This window comes from Bufo gargarizans, chromosome 4, assembly GCF_014858855.1.
Source record: "Bufo gargarizans isolate SCDJY-AF-19 chromosome 4, ASM1485885v1, whole genome shotgun sequence".
Classification (NCBI taxonomy): Eukaryota; Metazoa; Chordata; class Amphibia; order Anura; family Bufonidae; genus Bufo; species Bufo gargarizans.
The window spans coordinates 45,951,672-45,971,069 of NC_058083.1; the positions used below are offsets into that span (position 1 = coordinate 45,951,672).

At 45.0% G+C, this 19,398-nt stretch overlaps 1 protein-coding gene across 4 annotated transcripts in view; it reads right to left on the bottom strand.

The window, feature by feature from the left end:
* Window positions 1-14,759, bottom strand: part of LOC122936079 — a 66,362-nt gene extending 51,603 nt beyond the window's left edge. For 2 of the 4 annotated variants that reach the window (XM_044292083.1, XM_044292080.1), the window contains exons 1-2: window positions 14,553-14,759; window positions 2,780-2,934 (exon numbers count right to left, since the gene is read on the bottom strand). In XM_044292083.1, coding sequence (XP_044148018.1) covers window positions 2,780-2,913 — 134 coding nt within the window. In that variant the 5' untranslated portion in view covers window positions 2,914-2,934; window positions 14,553-14,759. Of the gene's footprint in view, window positions 1-2,779; window positions 2,935-3,191; window positions 3,294-14,552 lie in introns of those variants that run through there. The other 2 variants (XM_044292081.1, XM_044292082.1) reach the window with 2 other exon arrangements.
* Between the last annotated feature and the right edge of the window lie 4,639 nt (window positions 14,760-19,398).

The following is a 19,398-nucleotide window of genomic DNA, read 5'->3' on the forward strand; positions in this document are numbered from 1 at the left end:
GTTGTACCCGGCTATGCTCGTCAATGCAGTAATTCCATAAGATACATGAGTAAATCTTTGGGGACCTCCCGTGCAGACCCCCAAATCCTCTACAGCCATGAACATGAGGAGTGAGTTTATTTCCACCTCTTTCTACACAGAAGTCCCGTATCGGGCCCGGCAGGTCCTCACCGCTAATTCTCACCAGATGCGGTCAATTTCCTGGACCTGAAGCCTGGACGGCGGAATTCACAATGTAGGCAGGCGGGAAATTCCACAGGACGCCCACCGACTACTAGTGAGAACAGCGGCTAATACAGAGCAGGTGACATCCAATATAGCGGCCACTACAGCGCCACACAGGCTGGCAGCAGCTCTCCTGGGGATATCACTGAGGCCGAGGATGGCACAGGGCACACATGCCAACAGTGCCACCAGTCAACGAATCAGAGCCTGTGCAAGAGTCACACAGCGTACAATCCCGGGTCCAAAGTAGTTCTGTCTCCAGCAGACGTCACCTGTATGAAGGATCCAGGCCTGCCCCAGAGAGGTGTGATAGATAGAAAGATAGATATGAAATAGATAGATAGATAGATAAAAAGATAGAATGATCATAAATATATATTAGATAGATAGATATGAAATACAAACCGGATTCCAAAAAAGTTGGGACACTATACAAATCGTGAATAAAAACTGAATGCAATGATGTGGAGGTGCCAACTTCTAATATTTTATTCAGAATAGAACATAAATCACGGAACAAAAGTTTAAACTGAGAAAATGTACCATTTTAAGGGAAAAATATGTTGAATCAGAATTTCATGGTGTCAACAAATCCCCAAAAAGTTGGGACAAGGCCATTTTGACCACTGTGTGGCATCTCCCCTTCTTCTTACAACACTCAACAGACGTCTGGGGACCGAGGAGACCAGTTTCTCAAGTTTAGAAATAGGAATGCTCTCCCATTCTTGTCTAATACAGGCCTCTAACTGTTCAATGGTCTTGGGCCTTCTTTGTTGCACCTTCCTCTTTATGATGCGCCAAATGTTCTCTATAGGTGAAAGATCTGGACTGCAGACTGGCCATTTCAGTACCCGGATCCTTCTCCTACGCAGCCATGATGTTGTGATTGATGCAGAATGTGGTCTGGCATTATCTTGTTGAAAAATGCAGGGTCTTCCCTGAAAGAGATGACATCTGGATGGGAGCAGATGTTGTTCTAGAACCTGAATATATTTTTCTGCATTGATGGTGCCTTTCCAGACATGCAAGCTGCCCATGCCACACGCACTCATGCAACCCCATACCATCAGAGATACAGGCTTCTGAACTGAGCGTTGATAACAACTTGGGTTGTCCTTGTCCTCTTTGGTCCGGATGACATGGCGTCCCAGATTTCCAAAAAGAACTTCGAATCGTGACTCGTTTGACCACAGAACAGTCTTCCATTTTGCCACACTCCATTTTAAATGATCCCTGGCCCAGTGAAAACGCCTGAGCTTGTGGATCCTGCTTAGAAATGGCTTCTTCTTTGCACTGTAGAGTTTCAGCTGGCAACGGCGGATGGCACGGTGGATTGTGTTCACTGACAATGGTTTCTGGAAGTATTCCTGAGCCCATTCTGTGATTTCCTTTACAGTAGCATTCCTGTTTGTGGTGCAGTGTCGTTTAAGGGCCCGGAGATCACGGGCATCCAGTATGGTTTTACGGCCTTGACCATTACGCACAGAGATTGTTCCAGATTCTCGGAATCTTCGGATGATGTTATGCACAGTTGATGATGATAGATGCAAAGTCTTTGCAATGTTTCGCTGGGTAACACCTTTCTGATATTGCTCCACTATCTTTCTGCGCAACATTGTGGGAATTGGTGATCCTCTACCCATCTTGGCTTCTGAGAGACATTGCCGCTCTGAGAAGCTCTTTTTATACCCAATCATGTTGCCAATTGACCTAATTAGTGTTAATTGGTCTTCCAGCTCTTCGTTATGCTCAAATTTACTTTATCCAGCCTCTTATTGCTACTTGTCCCAACTTTTTGGGGATTTGTTGAAACCGTAAAAATTTGAATCAACGTGATTTTCCTTTAAAATGATACATTTACTCGGATTAAACGTTTGATCTGTCAGCTACGTTCTATTACAAATAAAATATTGACATTTGCCGTCTCCACATCATTGCATTCAGTTTTTATTCACAATTTGTTTAGTGTCCCAACTTTTTTGGAATCCGGTTTGTAGATAAATAGATATAATAATAATAATAATACATAGATATTAGATAGATAGATAGATAGATAATAATATATAGATAGATGGATAGATATAATAATAATAATAAATAGATATTAGATAGACAGACAGATGATCATAAATAGATAAATAGACATTAGATGGATAGCTATGAGAGATGGATACAGTGGTGTAGCTAGAAATGACTGGGCCCCACAGCAAATTTTTGAATGTGGCCCCCCCTCCCCCAGTAATTTTTTAGCGACCCCTTCCCTCCATGCCGCCCCCATTCCCGTGGCTAGTAAAGATCGCCCGGCAGCTGTTCCATCCGTCTATACCGCCACTGTATATCATTTCATTGTGTAATACTGTTGAGGGGGCCCTGAAAAAATCTTTTAGTCCTCCTCCTCCTGGATGGGCCCTTCTGGGTCAAGGCCCCAAAGCAGCCGCTTCCCCTGCTTCCCCTATAGTTACGCCCCTGGATGGATAATATATAGATAAAATATGCAGATAGATATTAGCGATGGATCACAAGCAGAAAGTTCTATAGATAATATATCACCTACTTCCTACAGAAGGCGCAGGCCCCCAGGAGCAGAGCCGAGGCAATCACTGCATTCACCAGGATGAGCACCAGAGCCGCCACTGCGCCGTCCTGTCCATAGATGTAATGCAATGTTTGGTCTGTAGAGGGAGCCATGGAACCACAGTCCAGAGGTTTCTGCAGATACAAGAACATGAGTCAGGATAAGGCTGAGAGCTCTGTCAGCACAGAAGACGTGTCCCTGAGCACACCAGCATCATACCAGGGATGGAGCTAGAAGAATCTGGGTGTCCTGTGCTGACAGACGCCAACAGGGGTCCACCCATGACTGACTGCTACAAGATCCAGTGAACAGCGCTGCACCTGTCACATATAATGACACCGCATATATGGAGTTTGTATTATATCCTACAAGGACAGTACTTCTTCCTCACCTTCCAGAAGTCTGGAGGTCTCCCCTTTCTAGCCTGCAGGCTCTCTGTAAATGTTCAGAAACCTCCTCAGTCACCACAAACTCCATCTAGAGTAGAAAAGCCATGATAAGGAGGGGGATGCAGCTGCAGCGTCTCCCCCCCAGTGTGTCTCTGGCACAGCGTGCTGTGAGAGGGGAGGAGGAGCAGCAGGAGAGACCATCAGCTTGGCCGGCTGCAGAACTCTAGCTCTATCTCTCCTTCCTGTAATATTAGGTGCACTTTAATTGTTGCCATTGATCACTTTCAAGATCACTGCTTGTTTTCAGTGAATAGCAACATTCTTATGTATATCTAGAGGGTGACCCCCCCCCCTCCTATATCCTTCTATCCACTCTAGACAATCAAATGATACATTGTAGGAAACTGTCTGAAGATTTGTGCTGCTGAGGTGCTTTGCTTTGTCTAGACTGGATACAATTGTAGCAAACCCTCAGCTGTGGTATGTATTCAGTCAATATACATTTTAAACATACTGTAAATGATTTCTCCCAAAAAACAGTGCCACACTTGTGCCCACTGGTAGTGAGGGGTATTGCAGCTTAGAGGGGCAATACCAAGACTTGTGAAGGAGGCGTCACTCGGTGAAGAATCCAGGGATTGGGCTCCGAATGTTTTATCCCAGGTCCAAAGTGAACTGGCCGCCAGGACGGCGATACAGCTGAATCACTGTGGTGGCACACGGAAGCCAATGGTCCCCTGCCCCGCCACTTTGTCTGATAGACCACAGGTTACTAGGATTATGAGAAGTAGAACCGTGCAGACAGGATGCGAAGACATCATTGGAGAAGTCTCTAGTTCTCTATGTTCTCTTGGAGACCAGAGTGGTGACCATCAATGTTACAGACGAGGTGGTGGGGTAATTGTTCATGACTTGTCACCACCATTCTCTTGTCTTACATGTTGCAGGGGTTGATGGCTGCAGGCCCCTGGTCTACAGCAGAGGAGGACATTGCTGTAGGTCCACGCTGGAGGTCCTAATACTCTCACTCTATTATGACATCACGATAATCTTTAGTTATATAGCACCAACATATTCACAGTCACTGGTGTTCTGTAGAACAGCAGGGGTGATAAAGGGATGACACATATAGCAGGGTGTAGCAAAAAAATGGCACTTCGCTTGAATTTCAATCAATAGATGAATTTATTGGTCACATATTATGTCATAGTGACGCGTTTCAGCACCAATGTGCTTTCATCAGACTGAATATTATCTATTGATTGAAATTCAAGCGAAGTGCCGGTCTTTTTGCTACATTGCTTCTTTGAACGCCAATCCACTGACACGTGCACCGCAACTACAAAAAGAAGTTATCAATTGGAACATGTATAGCAGGGTGTCATCGGCATATAGATGGTACTGAAAGCCAAATCTGCTGACAGTCTGTCCGATAGAGAAAGGGAAAAGAGGAGAGGACCAAGGACCCTAGGACTGAACCCTGAGGAACCACAACTGCAAGAGGGAGAGGAGGGGAAGAGAGAACTGTATCAATAGATTGGAGCAAAAAAAGGCCAATAGATTGGAGCATTGTGAGGAGGAGCTGGTGGTCTACAGTGTCAAATGCTGCCAAGCGATCCAGAAGAATGAGTAGAGAGTAGTTGCCATTACATTTAGCTGTCAGTAAGTCATTTGTCACTTTTGTGAGGACATTTTCTTAGAGTTTAGAGAGCGGAAGCCAGATTTGTAAGGGGTCAAGAAGAGAGCTAACAGGTAGTGGATGAGGAGAGAGTAGACCTGATGTTCCAGAAGTTTAGAGATAAAGGGGAGATTGGAGACAGGTTGGTAGTTAGCATAGCAGGATGGGTCAAGAGAAGGTTTTGTCAGAATGTTTGAAAGAATGGAAAGATACCAGAAGAGAGAGGTTGAAGTTTTTAGTTAGGTGAGTAGTGACAGCTGGAGTAGGTGTGAGGGAATAGGGTCTGTAGTGCATGTGGTAGGGTGAGACGAAGAGAGGATCCTGTGACTGGGTTGAATATAGACAGAAAATCAGAGGAGGTTCGGTGGGGAAGGGAAAAGACGAGGCTTGGAGTCTGGGAGAGAATTTCATGCCGGATGTTTTCAATTTTCTCTTGGAAGTAGGTGGCCAGATCTTCAGCACAGAGGTCAGTAATAGGTGTCTGCACTTTAGAAGAGAAGGGAGTACAAAAGAGCCAGAGTTTTTTGGGATTATTGGATAGTGAAGAGATGAGAGAGGTGAAGTAGGTCTGTTTGTCGAGGTGGAGACAGTAGAGTTATAGGTCCTTAGTTTAAGCTTATAATGAAGGAAGTCTTGAGGTGCACAAGTATTTTTTTCCCAGATATTCAGCACACCTGGAGTATCGCGGGTGAAGTGAGTTTGAGGTGTAAGCCAGGGTGAGTTTGTCTCTGTTTGGAGGTCCTGGGTATAGAAGGCTCTGCTTCATCCAGGCTTGTGACATTGTAGTGTTTTGTAGCCAGTTCTGGACAGGAGAGGGTGGAGATTGGGGACAGCAATGACTGTAGAGAGTCTGTAAGTTTCTTAGTGTCAATGGCAGGTAGTTTTCTGAATGTGTGACTAGTAGGAATGTGCTGAGATAGATGAGGACTGGTGACAGTGAAGGAAAGAAGGTTGTGGTCAGAGAGCGGGAGAAGAGCGTAAATGAAGTCAGAAACCAAGCAGAGCCAGGGACCAGGTCCAATGTACTGCCATCTTTATGTGTCGGAGAGATACATCTCTAATTCCGGTAATTGTATCTCTAAATCTGGTAATCTCATGTTGGTGACAGACTCCTAAAGACCGGGGGTCATCTTTCACTTCTCCAGTCACAAGACAAGCAAATGTTAGCAGGTCAGAGGCACCAAACTTGGACCGCAGTCCCACCATGCTCCTCCAGGTGTGGCCCATCTCTACAGTCCCAGACAATGTGACAGTAGATCAGTAGACAGTATGATCTGGGCTCATATTTCGACAGATATGGGGTCACCAGTTCGACCACCACAAAGCTGTCACATTTTCCAGCTTCTTCTCTAATCTGACCTCAGGATAACATCCTGGAAAGAATGTCTCAGAAACATTATATTAACCTCCCCATATAAATTCCTGCTGGGGTCTGAGGGTCACAGCGCGTTATATCGCCCGTCTAATAACATTTACCAGTATATCTCTGTATCACTCCAAGGAAAGTCCATATATCTGCAGGAGGATTCATCTCATTCATCAGCTCAAGCTTTTCATCTGACTTATTATGTCGTTTATTCATTTAGTCCGACTGATTTATAGCTTTGTTATGTACCAATTACATAGTGATAGATATGAGATAGATAGATAACATATACTGTAGGTAGATAGATGAATGATAGATAGATAGATAGATAGATAGATAGATAGATAAAAGATGAACGATAGATAGATAGATTTGGTAGATTTCAAACAACAGTAGTTTAATGTGCAGCATTTGTCATGCTACTCTTCCTGGTGCATAAATAGAATGCAGAATTCAAGTGAAGACTGACACAAATACAAATAAGTAAATAAGTTAAAGGCAGACAACAGAGGATTATGTTCTACTTTTCAGTGAAGATTTATGTTATATTCAGGGTCTGTAAGCTCTTGGGGTGGAATGTGACTTATATGAAGGTCGTTCTTTTGACCTTGAGGTTGTCCCACCCCACATCAGCATTAATGACAAACCAAAATAATCTATGTTTCCTCTTAAGATCTCATCGTTTTTCTTTCTGGTGTGAAGTTGTTCTCATGGTTAGTTCTCCTTATATGTCTGGGCAGTTGTCCTCAGCTCTTGTGTCCCAGGGTTCATATAATTACTGCACCTCCACCTCCACTTTATCATTAGCTCCTTTACTGACCTGGACCACCAAGGACTTTGCCATAAACTTCTTTACTATTAACCCCCTTACTGCCCTGAATAACCAAGTACTTTACCATTAGCTCCCTTACTGACATAGACAACCAAAGACTATACCATTAACTCCAGTACTGACCTAGAGCTCCTATCATTAATCCCCTTACTGACCTAGACCACCAATGACTTTGCTATTAACTTTCTTGCACTGTATGATGTTATTTGGATTTGTCATCCACTAATCCTCATAACAGTGTCATCTACAGATCCCCTATAACAGTGTCATCCACAGATCCCCTATAACAGTGTCATCCACAGATCCCCTATAACAGTGTCATCCACAGATCTCCCATAACAGTGTCATCCGCCGATCCCCCATACAGTGTGTCATCCACAGATCCCCCATAACAGTGTCATCCACAGATCCTCCATAAGTGTCATCCACAGATCCCCCATACCAGTGTCATCCACAGATCCCCCATAACAGTGTCATCCACAGATCCCTCATAGCAGTGTCATCCACAGATCCCCCATAACAGTGTCATCCACAGATCCCCCATAACAGTGTCATCCACAGATCCTCCATAACAGTGTCATTCACAGATCCCCCATAACAGTGTCATTCACAGATCCCCCATAACAGTGTCATCCGCCGATCCCCCATACAGTGTGTCATCCACAGATCCCCCATAACAGTGTCATCCACAGATCCTCCATAAGTGTCATCCACAGATCCCCCATACCAGTGTCATCCACAGATCCCCCATAACAGTGTCATCCACAGATCCCTCATAGCAGTGTCATCCACAGATCCTCCATAACAGTGTCATCCACAGATCCCCCATAACAGTGTCATCCACAGATCCTCCATAACAGTGTCATTCACAGATCCCCCATAACAGTGTCATTCACAGATCCCCCATAACAGTGTCATCCACAGATCCCCCATAACAGTGTCATCCACAGATCCTCCATAAGTGTCATCCACAGATCCCCCATAACAGTGTCATCCACAGATCCCCCATAACAGTGTCATTCACAGATCCCCCATAACAGTGTCATCCACAGATCCCCCATAACAGTGTCATCCACAGATCCCCCATAACAGTGTCATCCACAGATCCTCCATAAGTGTCATCCACAGATCCCCCATAACAGCATCATCCACAGATCCCCCATACAGTGTGTCATCCACAGATCCCCCATAACAGTGTCATCCACAGATCCTCCATAAGTGTCATCCACAGATCCCCCATAACAGTGTCATCCACAGATCCCCCATAACAGTGTCATCCACAGATCCCCCATAACAGTGTCATCCACAGATCCCCCATAACAGTGTCATCCACAGATCCCTCATAACAGTGTCATCCACAGATCCCCCATAACAGTGTCATCCACAGATCCTCCATAACAGTGTCATTCACAGATCCCCCATAACAGTGTCATCCACAGATCCCCATAACAGTGTCATCCACAGATCCCCCATACAGTGTGTCATCCACAGATCCCCCATAACAGTGTCATCCACAGATCCCCCATAACAGTGTCATCCACAGATCCCCCATAACAGTGTCATCCACAGACTTTGCAGTGGAGCTTCTATATAAGCATGAGGTTGCCATAGGTCACATAAGCAGACATTGTATTATGAATGGCTCATAGTAGTTGGGGGCCCTGTATACATAGGGGCCCAGATGCTTTGTCTTTCCTCCTCTGGTTCTGCCAGTAGTGAGTCTGAGGAATGTTCTGTAATCCAGTCCGTCCTGTTACTTGGTATGTTGTACAGGTTTGTCCAGGGGGATACGTGCTGTGCTTTCCATGTGAAACTTACAGAGGAACAGTGAATATTTTCAATATCTGTTCCTCTATGCCCTCACACAAACAACTCTGCTACACTGTGCACCTACATAACTCTGCTACACTGTGCACCCACATAACTCTGCTACACTGTGCACCCACATAACTCTGCTACACTGTGCACTCACATAACTCTGCTACACTGTGCACCCACATAACTCTATTACACTGTGCGCTCACATAAATCTGCTACAATGTGCACCCACATAACTCTGCTACACTGTGCACTCACATAACTCTGCTACACTGTGCACCCACATAACTCTGCTACACTGTGCACCCACATAACTCTGCTACACTGTGCACCCACATAACTCTATTGCACTGTGCACTCACATAACTCTGCTACACTGTGCACCCACATAACTCTGCTACACTGTGCACCCACATAACTCTGCTACACTGTGCACCCACATAACTCTGCTACACTGTGCACCCACATAACTCTATTGCACTGTGCACTCACATAACTCTGCTACACTCTGCACCCACATAACTCTGCTACACTGTGCACCCACATAACTCTGCTACACTGTGCACTCACATAACTCTGCTACACTGTGCACTCACATAACTCTGCTACACTGTGCACTCACATAACTCTGCTACACTGTGCACTCACATAACTCTGCTACACTGTGCACTCACATAACTCTATTACACTGTGCACTCACATAACTCTATTACACTGTGCACCCACATAACTCTATTACACTGTGCACCCACATAACTCTGGTACACTGTGCACCCACATAACTCTATTACACTGTGCACCCACATAACTCTATTACACTGTGCACCCACATAACTCTGGTACACTGTGCACCCACATAACTCTGCTACACTGTGCACTCACATAACTCTATTACACTGTGCACTCACATAAATCTGCTACACTGTGCACTCACATAACTCTATTACACTGTGCACTCACATAACTCTATTACACTGTGCACTCACATAAATCTGCTACACTGTGCACTCACATAACTCTATTACACTGTGCACTCACATAACTCTGCTACACTGTGCACTCACATAAATCTGCTACACTGTGCACTCACATAACTCTATTACACTGTGCACTCACATAACTCTATTACACCGTGCACTCACATAAATCTGCTACACTGTGCACTCACATAACTCTATTACACTGTGCACTCACATAACTCTATTACACTGTGCACCCACATAACTCTGCTACACTGTGCACCCACATAACTCTGCTACACTGTGCACCCACATAACTCTATTACACTGTGCACTCACATAACTCTGCTACACTGTGCACTCACATAAATCTGCTACACTGTGCACCCACATAACTCTGCTACACTGTGCACCCACATAACTCTGCTACACTGTGCACCCACATAACTCACACTGTGCACTCACATAAATCTGCTACACTGTGCACTCACATAACTCTATTACACTGTGCACTCACATAAATCTGTAACACTGTGCACCCACATAACTTTGCTACACTGTGCACCCACATAACTCTGCTACACTGTGCACCCACATAACTCTGCTACACTGTGCACCCACATAACTCTGCTACACTGTGCACTCACACAACTCTGCTACACTGTGCACTCACATAACACTGCTACACTGTGCACTCACATAAATCTGCTACACTGTGCACTCACATAACTCTATTACACTGTGCACTCACATAAATCTGTAACACTGTGCACCCACATAACTCTGCTACACTGTGCACCCACATAACTCTGCTACACTGTGCACCCACATAACTCTGCTACACTGTGCACCCACATAACTCTGCTACACTGTGCACTCACACAACTCTGCTACACTGTGCACTCACATAACACTGCTACACTGTGCACTCACATAACTCTGCTACACTGTGCACTCACACAACTCTGCTACACTGTGCACTCACATAACACTGCTACACTGTGCACTCACACAACTCTGCTACACTGTGCACTCACATAACACTGCTACACTGTGCACTCACACAACTCTGCTACACTGTGCACTCACATAACACTGCTACACTGTGCACTCACACAACTCTGCTACACTGTGCACTCACATAACACTGCTACACTGTGCACTCACACAACTCTGCTACACTGTGCACTCACATAACACTGCTACACTGTGCACTCACACAACTCTGCTACACTGTGCACTCACATAACACTGCTACACTGTGCACTCACATAACTCTGCTACACTGTGCACTCACACAACTCTGCTACACTGTGCACTCACATAACTCTGCTACACTGTGCACTCACATAACTCTGCTACACTGTGCACTCACATAACTCTGCTACACTGTGCACTCACACAACTCTGCTACACTGTGCACTCACACAACTCTGCTACACTGTGCACTCACATAACTCTGCTACACTGTGCACTCACACAACTCTGCTACACTGTGCACTCACACAACTCTGCTACACTGTGCACTCACATAACTCTGCTACACTGTGCACTCACACAACTCTGCTACACTGTGCACTCACATAACTCTGCTACACTGTGCACTCACACAACTCTGCTACACTGTGCACTCACACAACACAAGTTTTTTCCGTTTTGATTTCACACAACTGAGTCCTAACGGAACGGATGCTTCCTGATGTGCAAAATCAAAACGGATGCGTTTAATTCCGGTATTGATATCCTCTGCCCGACCCCAATACTGGAAATAACAACGCAAGTGTGAACATAGCCTTAATACTGAATATTTCCCCACAGCTGAGGGTTTGCTGCAATTGTATCCAGTCTAGACACCCCTCAGCAGCACAGGCCTCCCTCCTGTCCAAATAGTTTGTTACAATGTATCGATCACTGTCTAGACCGGATACAATTGTTGCAAACCCTCAGCTGTGGGAAATATACAGTCAGAACTGCATTTCAGCTTCTGGATGTAAACACTGATATTTCTATTCACTGACAGAACACAGAGGTCTTAAAAATACTATAGGGTTTAAGTAAAATATATTAGAAAGTTGCATAACTTTTCGTTGTAAGGTAATTAAAGGGCTTTTCTGACCTGTCCTCAGTACAGGCATCGCTATCAGATTGGTGGGGGCGGCCTCTCGCCGATCAGCACTTGTCTGCCTAGCGGTATTGTATCCTAAATAGGAGGCATCCTACACGCCATTATTTGGTGTCTATTTGAGGCAGCTCATGCCAGGTCTAAAAAAGGGGTTGTGGAAGGGGGTGCTGATTTATGATTATTCTACGCCTGTTTTAGAAAATTATCTAAACCTACGTCTTGTGTCAAAGCAAGAAAATACTTGTGGCTGAAATAAGTCATCATGGCGGTCTGGTGCGAGTGAAGAAGATGAGGAAAGAGACCATCTACATCAGAGGAGACGTCACTGGATGTAAAAGGTATGGGGCGCTGTATTCTCCTGTATGTTTGGTAGTGTTGTATAGTGTTTAGCACTGGGGGGTATACCGTGCGGTATATGTTTTTGCTCTCTACTGCCCTATCCCATACACAGCATTAAAAAATAAAGAAAAACGACGGGGACTAAAAGGACACCCCGGTCCTGGTTTTCTATGGGTACACTTGATGTATGTGCTGGGATCAGCACCAGCCTGGGAGGGCGACAGTAAAGAATGAGTGGGGCACAAGCTTGAGGAACAGCCCAGGGCCTTTGGGCCCCTTAATCTGGCCCTGGAATCCACCTTGACATAACTGTATGTCAGGGATAGGCTTGCATGAATCCTCCATGATGTGCAATTACTGTACATCCTAGTGATGGAGGACGCAGTACCGACTGACTGCTGCAATGGCCGGGACCAGAGATGATGCCGATCCTGGAACCCCATAATCCTGCCCTGCCCCCAGGCCTGCCTTAGGTTTTGAATGTTTGCATACCGCCATACAGTGTAGATGCCCTAAAGCATAGTCATGTTTATGCAATTTTTATGGTTTTCGGTGCACCTGCCATTAGGTGCACCTGACTTCCCCTACGTCATTGCTACCAGCTATTCAATCTCAGGGACTGTCAATCAATAAAGGGGGAGGGAAATACTGGGTGGCGTTGTGGCGCCACGATGGTGCACCCAATGGAGCGGCCCCGCCCAATGTGCACCAAGACCTTATTTGCATAAAAATAAGCATTTCTCAGGATTAGGCTCCTTTCACATCACCGTTTCTCCTTTCCGTTCTCCGGCTCCGTTGAGGAGCAGAATAACGGAAAGGACGGATTCTGGAGATGACTGAGACCTAACTGAGCGTCACAACATTTAAAACATGATATCAAAGGCGAATTGTCTGTTTGTTTTGTTTTTTATATCCCCTCCCATCAAGGGTTAATAAAAGTTAATTAATAAGTTAGAAAAATAACCGTAGTTCCATCACTTCCATTTCGTTGTGTTGCCTTCTTCTTTATTATGGTGACCAATTTACAAGGTGCAGAAAAATCCAAACACTGTAACACCAGTTAACGCGTTTCGGACAAATAGATTACTCCTATCGAATGTACTGAATGCTGTTTATTATATGCGGAAATACGGACACACGGAAAAACAGAATGCAGACAGAGTACTTTTCGTTTTTATTGCGGACCCATTGAAATGAATGGTTCCGTATACAGTCCGAAAAAAAAAAAAAACGGCAGCATAAAAAAAAAAAAAAAACTGGAGCAGTCTTTCTAGGTAAACGTGTTAGGTTTAAAGGGGTATTCCGGATGCTCTGAGTTATTAGTATAGTGGAAAACTATTAGATCATTAGGGGTCCTACAGGTGGGACCCCCACAATTCAAGAGAGCCCCCTGTAATAAACAGAGTAGCGGGTCAAGCATGCCCCATTCATCTCTATGTGAATTCTGGAAACAGTGGAGCGTTGTACTCGGCTGATCCGGAGCTCCCATAGAGATGAATGGACCGCTAGGGGTCTCTATTCTCGTGACCGGTGGGGGTCCCACCTGTAGTTATCCCCTATCCTGTGGATAGCATATAACTTGTAACATCCGGAATACTCCTTTAAACAGTCACTAGCTTTTCAAAAAAACTTTTCATATGTCACAGATGCATTTCAAAAGTTTAGATGGGTGGGGGACTGGGCGCTTAGAGAGAGCGCAATACGCCCGGGCCTGTCCGCCCTCGTTCTAGAGATCAGTGGGGGTCCCATCTGTGACATATCAAAAGGACTCAAGAAAAAACAATTTCAAATATTCAAAGTCCCTCCTGAATGTTTCCATTCACTGACATCAAGCAGTCATCTTACCAACTGGGACAAACCTACAGGATTTGGGACGGGTTCACACGTAGGTTTTTACAGGCGTTTTTGGAAATCTCCAAAGTCCTCTCCAGGTTGTTTCATATCCTCCCCAGCCCCAGTCTCCTTTCTGCTATGTCTGTGTGTCAGACTTCACTGCAGTTTTGGTATTCTATTCATAAACCAGATAGCTATGGTCCTATTATCGGCCCTTCCCTGCCAGCCTTTCACATAATTACCTCCGATTCGCAATGTTCCCCATTCGATTGTCCTATTGTAATCATTTCCCATGGATTCCCTAGTGACGTCTCCCCGATGTACAGATATCGACTGCACCTTTCACCGGGGAAGCTGCAGGTCAGGACATTGCAGGGAGAAATCGCTGTGAACAGATTTAAAGGGCCAACACTCACGTGAAATGGTGGGGTGACTGGAGCTGCGCCCCGGTCCGGGCAGGTGGTGGCTGCGGCTGCAGGGCTCACACATACATCCCTGGGGTTGTCAGCTCATCCTCCTGCTGCCACACTCACCAGTGTCAGGTAACCTTTGCTCGTGATTTTCCCTTTTCTTCCTCATTCCGTGTCACAGATAAACACCTACCGCACTATTGTACACCCGGGCCTCACACTGGACAGGGCCGAGCCAACAGGAAATGCGCTCTGTGTACAGAGGATTACTGTTTAGAAGGCAGGCACTGTTATCATGGAGGCATTTAAGGCTATGCACCCCTGAGTCTGGTAATACCTGGCACGCTTCGGTGTAGGAGGGATACACCACACCGAGCATAAGAGGGAAGGGGGGAATCAGGCCTGAGAACTAGGGAAGGAAGATGGACACCTCCTAGGAAAACCCTAACCAAAATCCTGACTGACTACCAGTATGAACAGACCCCAGAGGTAGGTGTGTTCATACGCAGGAATACCTATCCTATTAAGCCCTATAGGACCCTGGTACTAATGGCAGGGACAAGACTACCTGTTCCTCTAAAAGAAAGGACGAACAGGAGTCTACTTCAGGCCTAATACAAACAATAGAGAAATGCAACACACATAACCCAAACAAAATACAAAAAGGGAAAGGAAAGACTTAACTTCAAAGGGGCTATGTTAGCACCAGAAACTCTGCCGAGATCCACACACACCAGCTATCCACAACTGAAACTGAAGCTATAAACCGCACAGCATCGTGGGAGAAGCAACAATAAATAAGGAAGGTTAAATGACCACATTAGCAACACCTGAGGCAAGGGGTGTGACCATTACCAGAAACCACACAGACGCCTATTGATCCACAGGGAAAACCTGTCAGATCAAACCACGTGTTGCCAGTCTCACGATCTGCCATCTGTCGTGGGAACGTTCGTGACAATACCCTTATAACCTTCAGTGGGGTACGCCCCTGAGCAACTGAGACGATGCACACCCCAACTTTCAAGGGTGTACCTACCGCTGCAATTGGGTCCCTGCAGATAGATGGACCCAGCCCTGGATGGTCCCAGTTTTTTATTTTTTGGTCCTTCCCTTTGCAGAGAATGTGCATTGTTTGCAACAAGGGGGTGAAGAGTTATCCCTACGGTCATGGAAAGGGCCCAGAGGGGGAAACAAACCACATAAGAGCCGGGGCTTCATATTAAATATCTAAAAGAGACCCCCTGTCTCTTTTAGATATTTAATATGAAGCCCCGGCTCTTATGTGTTCGCCACTGCTGCATCCAATGGGATGGAGGTATGGAACGAAAGAGGCGTGGCAGATAAGCATGGGGCCCCATAGCAAAACTTGAAAGGGGTCCCATTCTTCTAAGAGCAAGTGATCGTCTGCAGTGATGATTGACTGGCCCATCATCTAACAAACTTCATTAATAGCTGTGATCAGCAATTAGCATGTTTGAATTCCTTGTGGTCACTCAGTTGACCCCGCCCATGAGGAAGGAAAATGAGGACAACCCATGCTGGGCCTTCTCATACCACAGACTCAGCCTGGGCATGGCAGAAAACTAAACAGTGATAGGACTCTCTCTCGGCTGTACGTGAAATTGACCTAGAGGAGGTCCTTCTGCCCGTGCAGATGGGATCCAGTTCTGATTAGTCCCATGCCCTCTATTATTGGGTGATGAGAAATGCCTTCGCTGAAACACTGTAACAAACCAGTTGTGTAACCAGGGATAGGCCATTATGATAAACTGTAAGACATTTTCAGGATAAGGATGGCTTATTCTGATACATTGTAACAAACCTATGGTCACTAGGAAAAGATCCGGATACTTTTTTTTTTTTTTAGCCTTTGATTGTAAAGGATAGTACTATTTACTGACAGCAAGCAGAGATCTTAAAAAAATGGAAACAAATTGTATTTAAATGTTTTATTTCTATAAGACTGAACTGGTAGCAGGCCGGAGCACACCGGGGGAGTTAATTGTAAGACACAGCTTCCTGTACACAGCTCGTAGGCGTTATATAACTCGCCCTCACTTCTTGCGTCTTTGGGTGGTCTGTAGCCTGTTGACCCATTTACTCCTTCGATCCACTTATAACTGTGATCACTGCTGGGATTTGTATGAGTTCTACTCTCTGGATATAATCCCCTGACTGTTTGGCTGCTTTCATCACTGAAGTATTTCTGTTATGTCACAAACAACAATGTATCTCCATGGAAACCAATAATGTTACATAGTGTCTATACATTTAAAGTGCCCCTGTCCTCATAATAAACCAGTAGGACATTACATTTTTTCGCCCATTTAAGGATCATCTCCTAGAGATGTAATACAGTGAATGGAAGACAAGCAGGAGGGGGATGCAGCTGCAGCATCACTTCCTCCGAGACTGCATGCTGTGAGAGGGGAGATAGAGCTGCACATTCTGATGTACATACACACAGGGCCGGCCTTTACTACCACGCGAACTCATCAAATGCTTGTGCTCCCCAGAAATTAGGGGGTCCCCTGTTGGACAAAAGCATTTTTTTGGGGGCCCCAGAAATGCTAATTCTGCAATTGCATAAAACTAAAGGGTAGTGCATCCTCTTCATGGACCCTCTAACCAACTGTTCATGATTTCACATGATATTATACCTAATGATGACATCCAATACAGAATCTATATATTATCACGTTACCATAGCACCGCCTGGTAGGATCACTTCATTACGTATTAAACCCCGCCCCCGCTGAGCTAAACCCCCTTCATATATAAACTCCTACCTTTTAAAGGGGAAGCACGCCATTCTAAAACCCACACAATTCTATGCAGATGCTATCTAGTGTGGGAGTTTAAAGAGAGGACCCCTTGCATATTTTCTCATTGCTCTAATTCCTCTGTTATTCCTCTATGAATAACAATCCAACTAGATGCTACCATTCCCCTTGTTATTAGAATATGTCAGCATTGCATGGGCAGTGTTAGAGAATGTATAGAGGAATGGGAATGAATGACAGTATCTAGGGGGAATGGTAATGCCCAGTTGTCAATTTTTTTGTACATTTCCAGGAGGAATTACAGAGGGACATCACTATGCAGACTGCTAAGAAATGATACCACAGAACTGTTATTTTTATGGCGGATGCAAGTACAGTATTTACTATAACAGAAAAGGTGAGAGGTCCACTTTAATACCCACCCCCTGCTGAAGTCACGCCCTCTTTTCCCGATACCTCAGGGGACGAGAGAACATACACTTTTTCACTGCACTCCATTTTTTTCTATCTTCTAGTATTCACCTCTTTGTACTGTAATATCTATTACAAGAATAAAAAAAAGCCCCCCCCCCCCCACTGTATTTTGATACTTGTATACAGCCGTCTGGTCCATACCACATTCTCCTCCTCCTTCACTATTGTCTATAGGAGGAACTAAGACATAGGGAAGATGAGGAAATGACTTCCTGCTGCGAGTAATAAAGGTCTGAACATTGTTCTATGTCATAAAACCCATCATCCCATCACGGCCACTTCCTCATAAACATGTATTTAAAGGAGAACTCTGCACACCCCTGTTCCCTGCCGGAGGTCACTAGCTAATTATTTTTTTTATTCTGAGCTGATTCTTTTCTTTATATATATTTATAGTAAGCAGGGTTCAGTTTTTCTGACACAGAGCTCTAAATCTCTTGCATAGATGTGAATAAAAGAAAAATCTGACTACCTACAGACACCACTAGGGGGAGCTAAGGGTACTTTCACACTTTCTGGCAATGGAACTGCCTGCTGGATTCTAACAACGCTAGTGTTAAAGTACCCTTAGCTCCCCCTAGTGGTGTCTGTAGGTAGTCAGATTTTTCTTTTATCCACATCTATGCAATAGATTTAGAGCTCTGTATCCGGCAAGCCGTGTACAAATGGATAGCTTTATTTCCCGATCCGTTAGACGTCTCATCCGGTATCATCCGGAATAACGGATCCAGTATTTACATTTTTTCAAAGATCAAAAGCCCGGCGCATTCGCAGACTGAAAAACCGGATCCGGCGATGCAGCAATTTCCAGGAACACTTGGTAACGGATCCGGCATTAATATATCTCTACGGAGTGTAGTATTGTTCCGGTATTTTGTCTGAAAAAAATACCGCTGCAAGCTGCGGTATTTTGTCCGGTCAAATATCATACAAGGGACGGAACGGAAGACATCCTGATGCCTACTGAACGGATTGCTTTCCATTCAGAATGCATTAGGACCAAACCGATGTTTTTTTTTCCGGTATTGAGACCCTTTAACGGATTTCAATACCGGAAAAGAATAACGCTAGTGCGAAAGTACCCTACGGCGCTCACTGCATATTGTTTATACTTTTAATTCAGATATATAGGCTGTAATATTCAAGATCTGTTTATGTCAATGAATTGGGACAGTCTAGACTTTCACTGGCCATGTTCTACACTGCGGATCAGCAACCATCGGCACTCCAGCTGCTGGGAAACTACAACTCCCAGCATGTACACTTACTCAGCTGTTCTTGTAACTCCCATAGAAGTGAAAAGAAGGATTATGGGTTAGCATCACATAGGGAGCTGTCATTTTATGAATCATTCCAATTTATTTGGGAACTTCCTCAAAGGCCCATATGTGATCTAAAGCACAGGAGAGGCAGGAGACTGTTCCCTGTGCAGCAGCGCGCAGCACGTCACAGGCAGCGTGCAAACTCTAGCCCAGTGCACTAAGGGAAAATGATGACTGGTTAGCCTATCTCTGGAGGGCTTCTAGATAAATGAGACCGTCTGACTCCTGAAAGAGTTGGCGGAAATCCCGGGCACACTATGGAGGACTGCT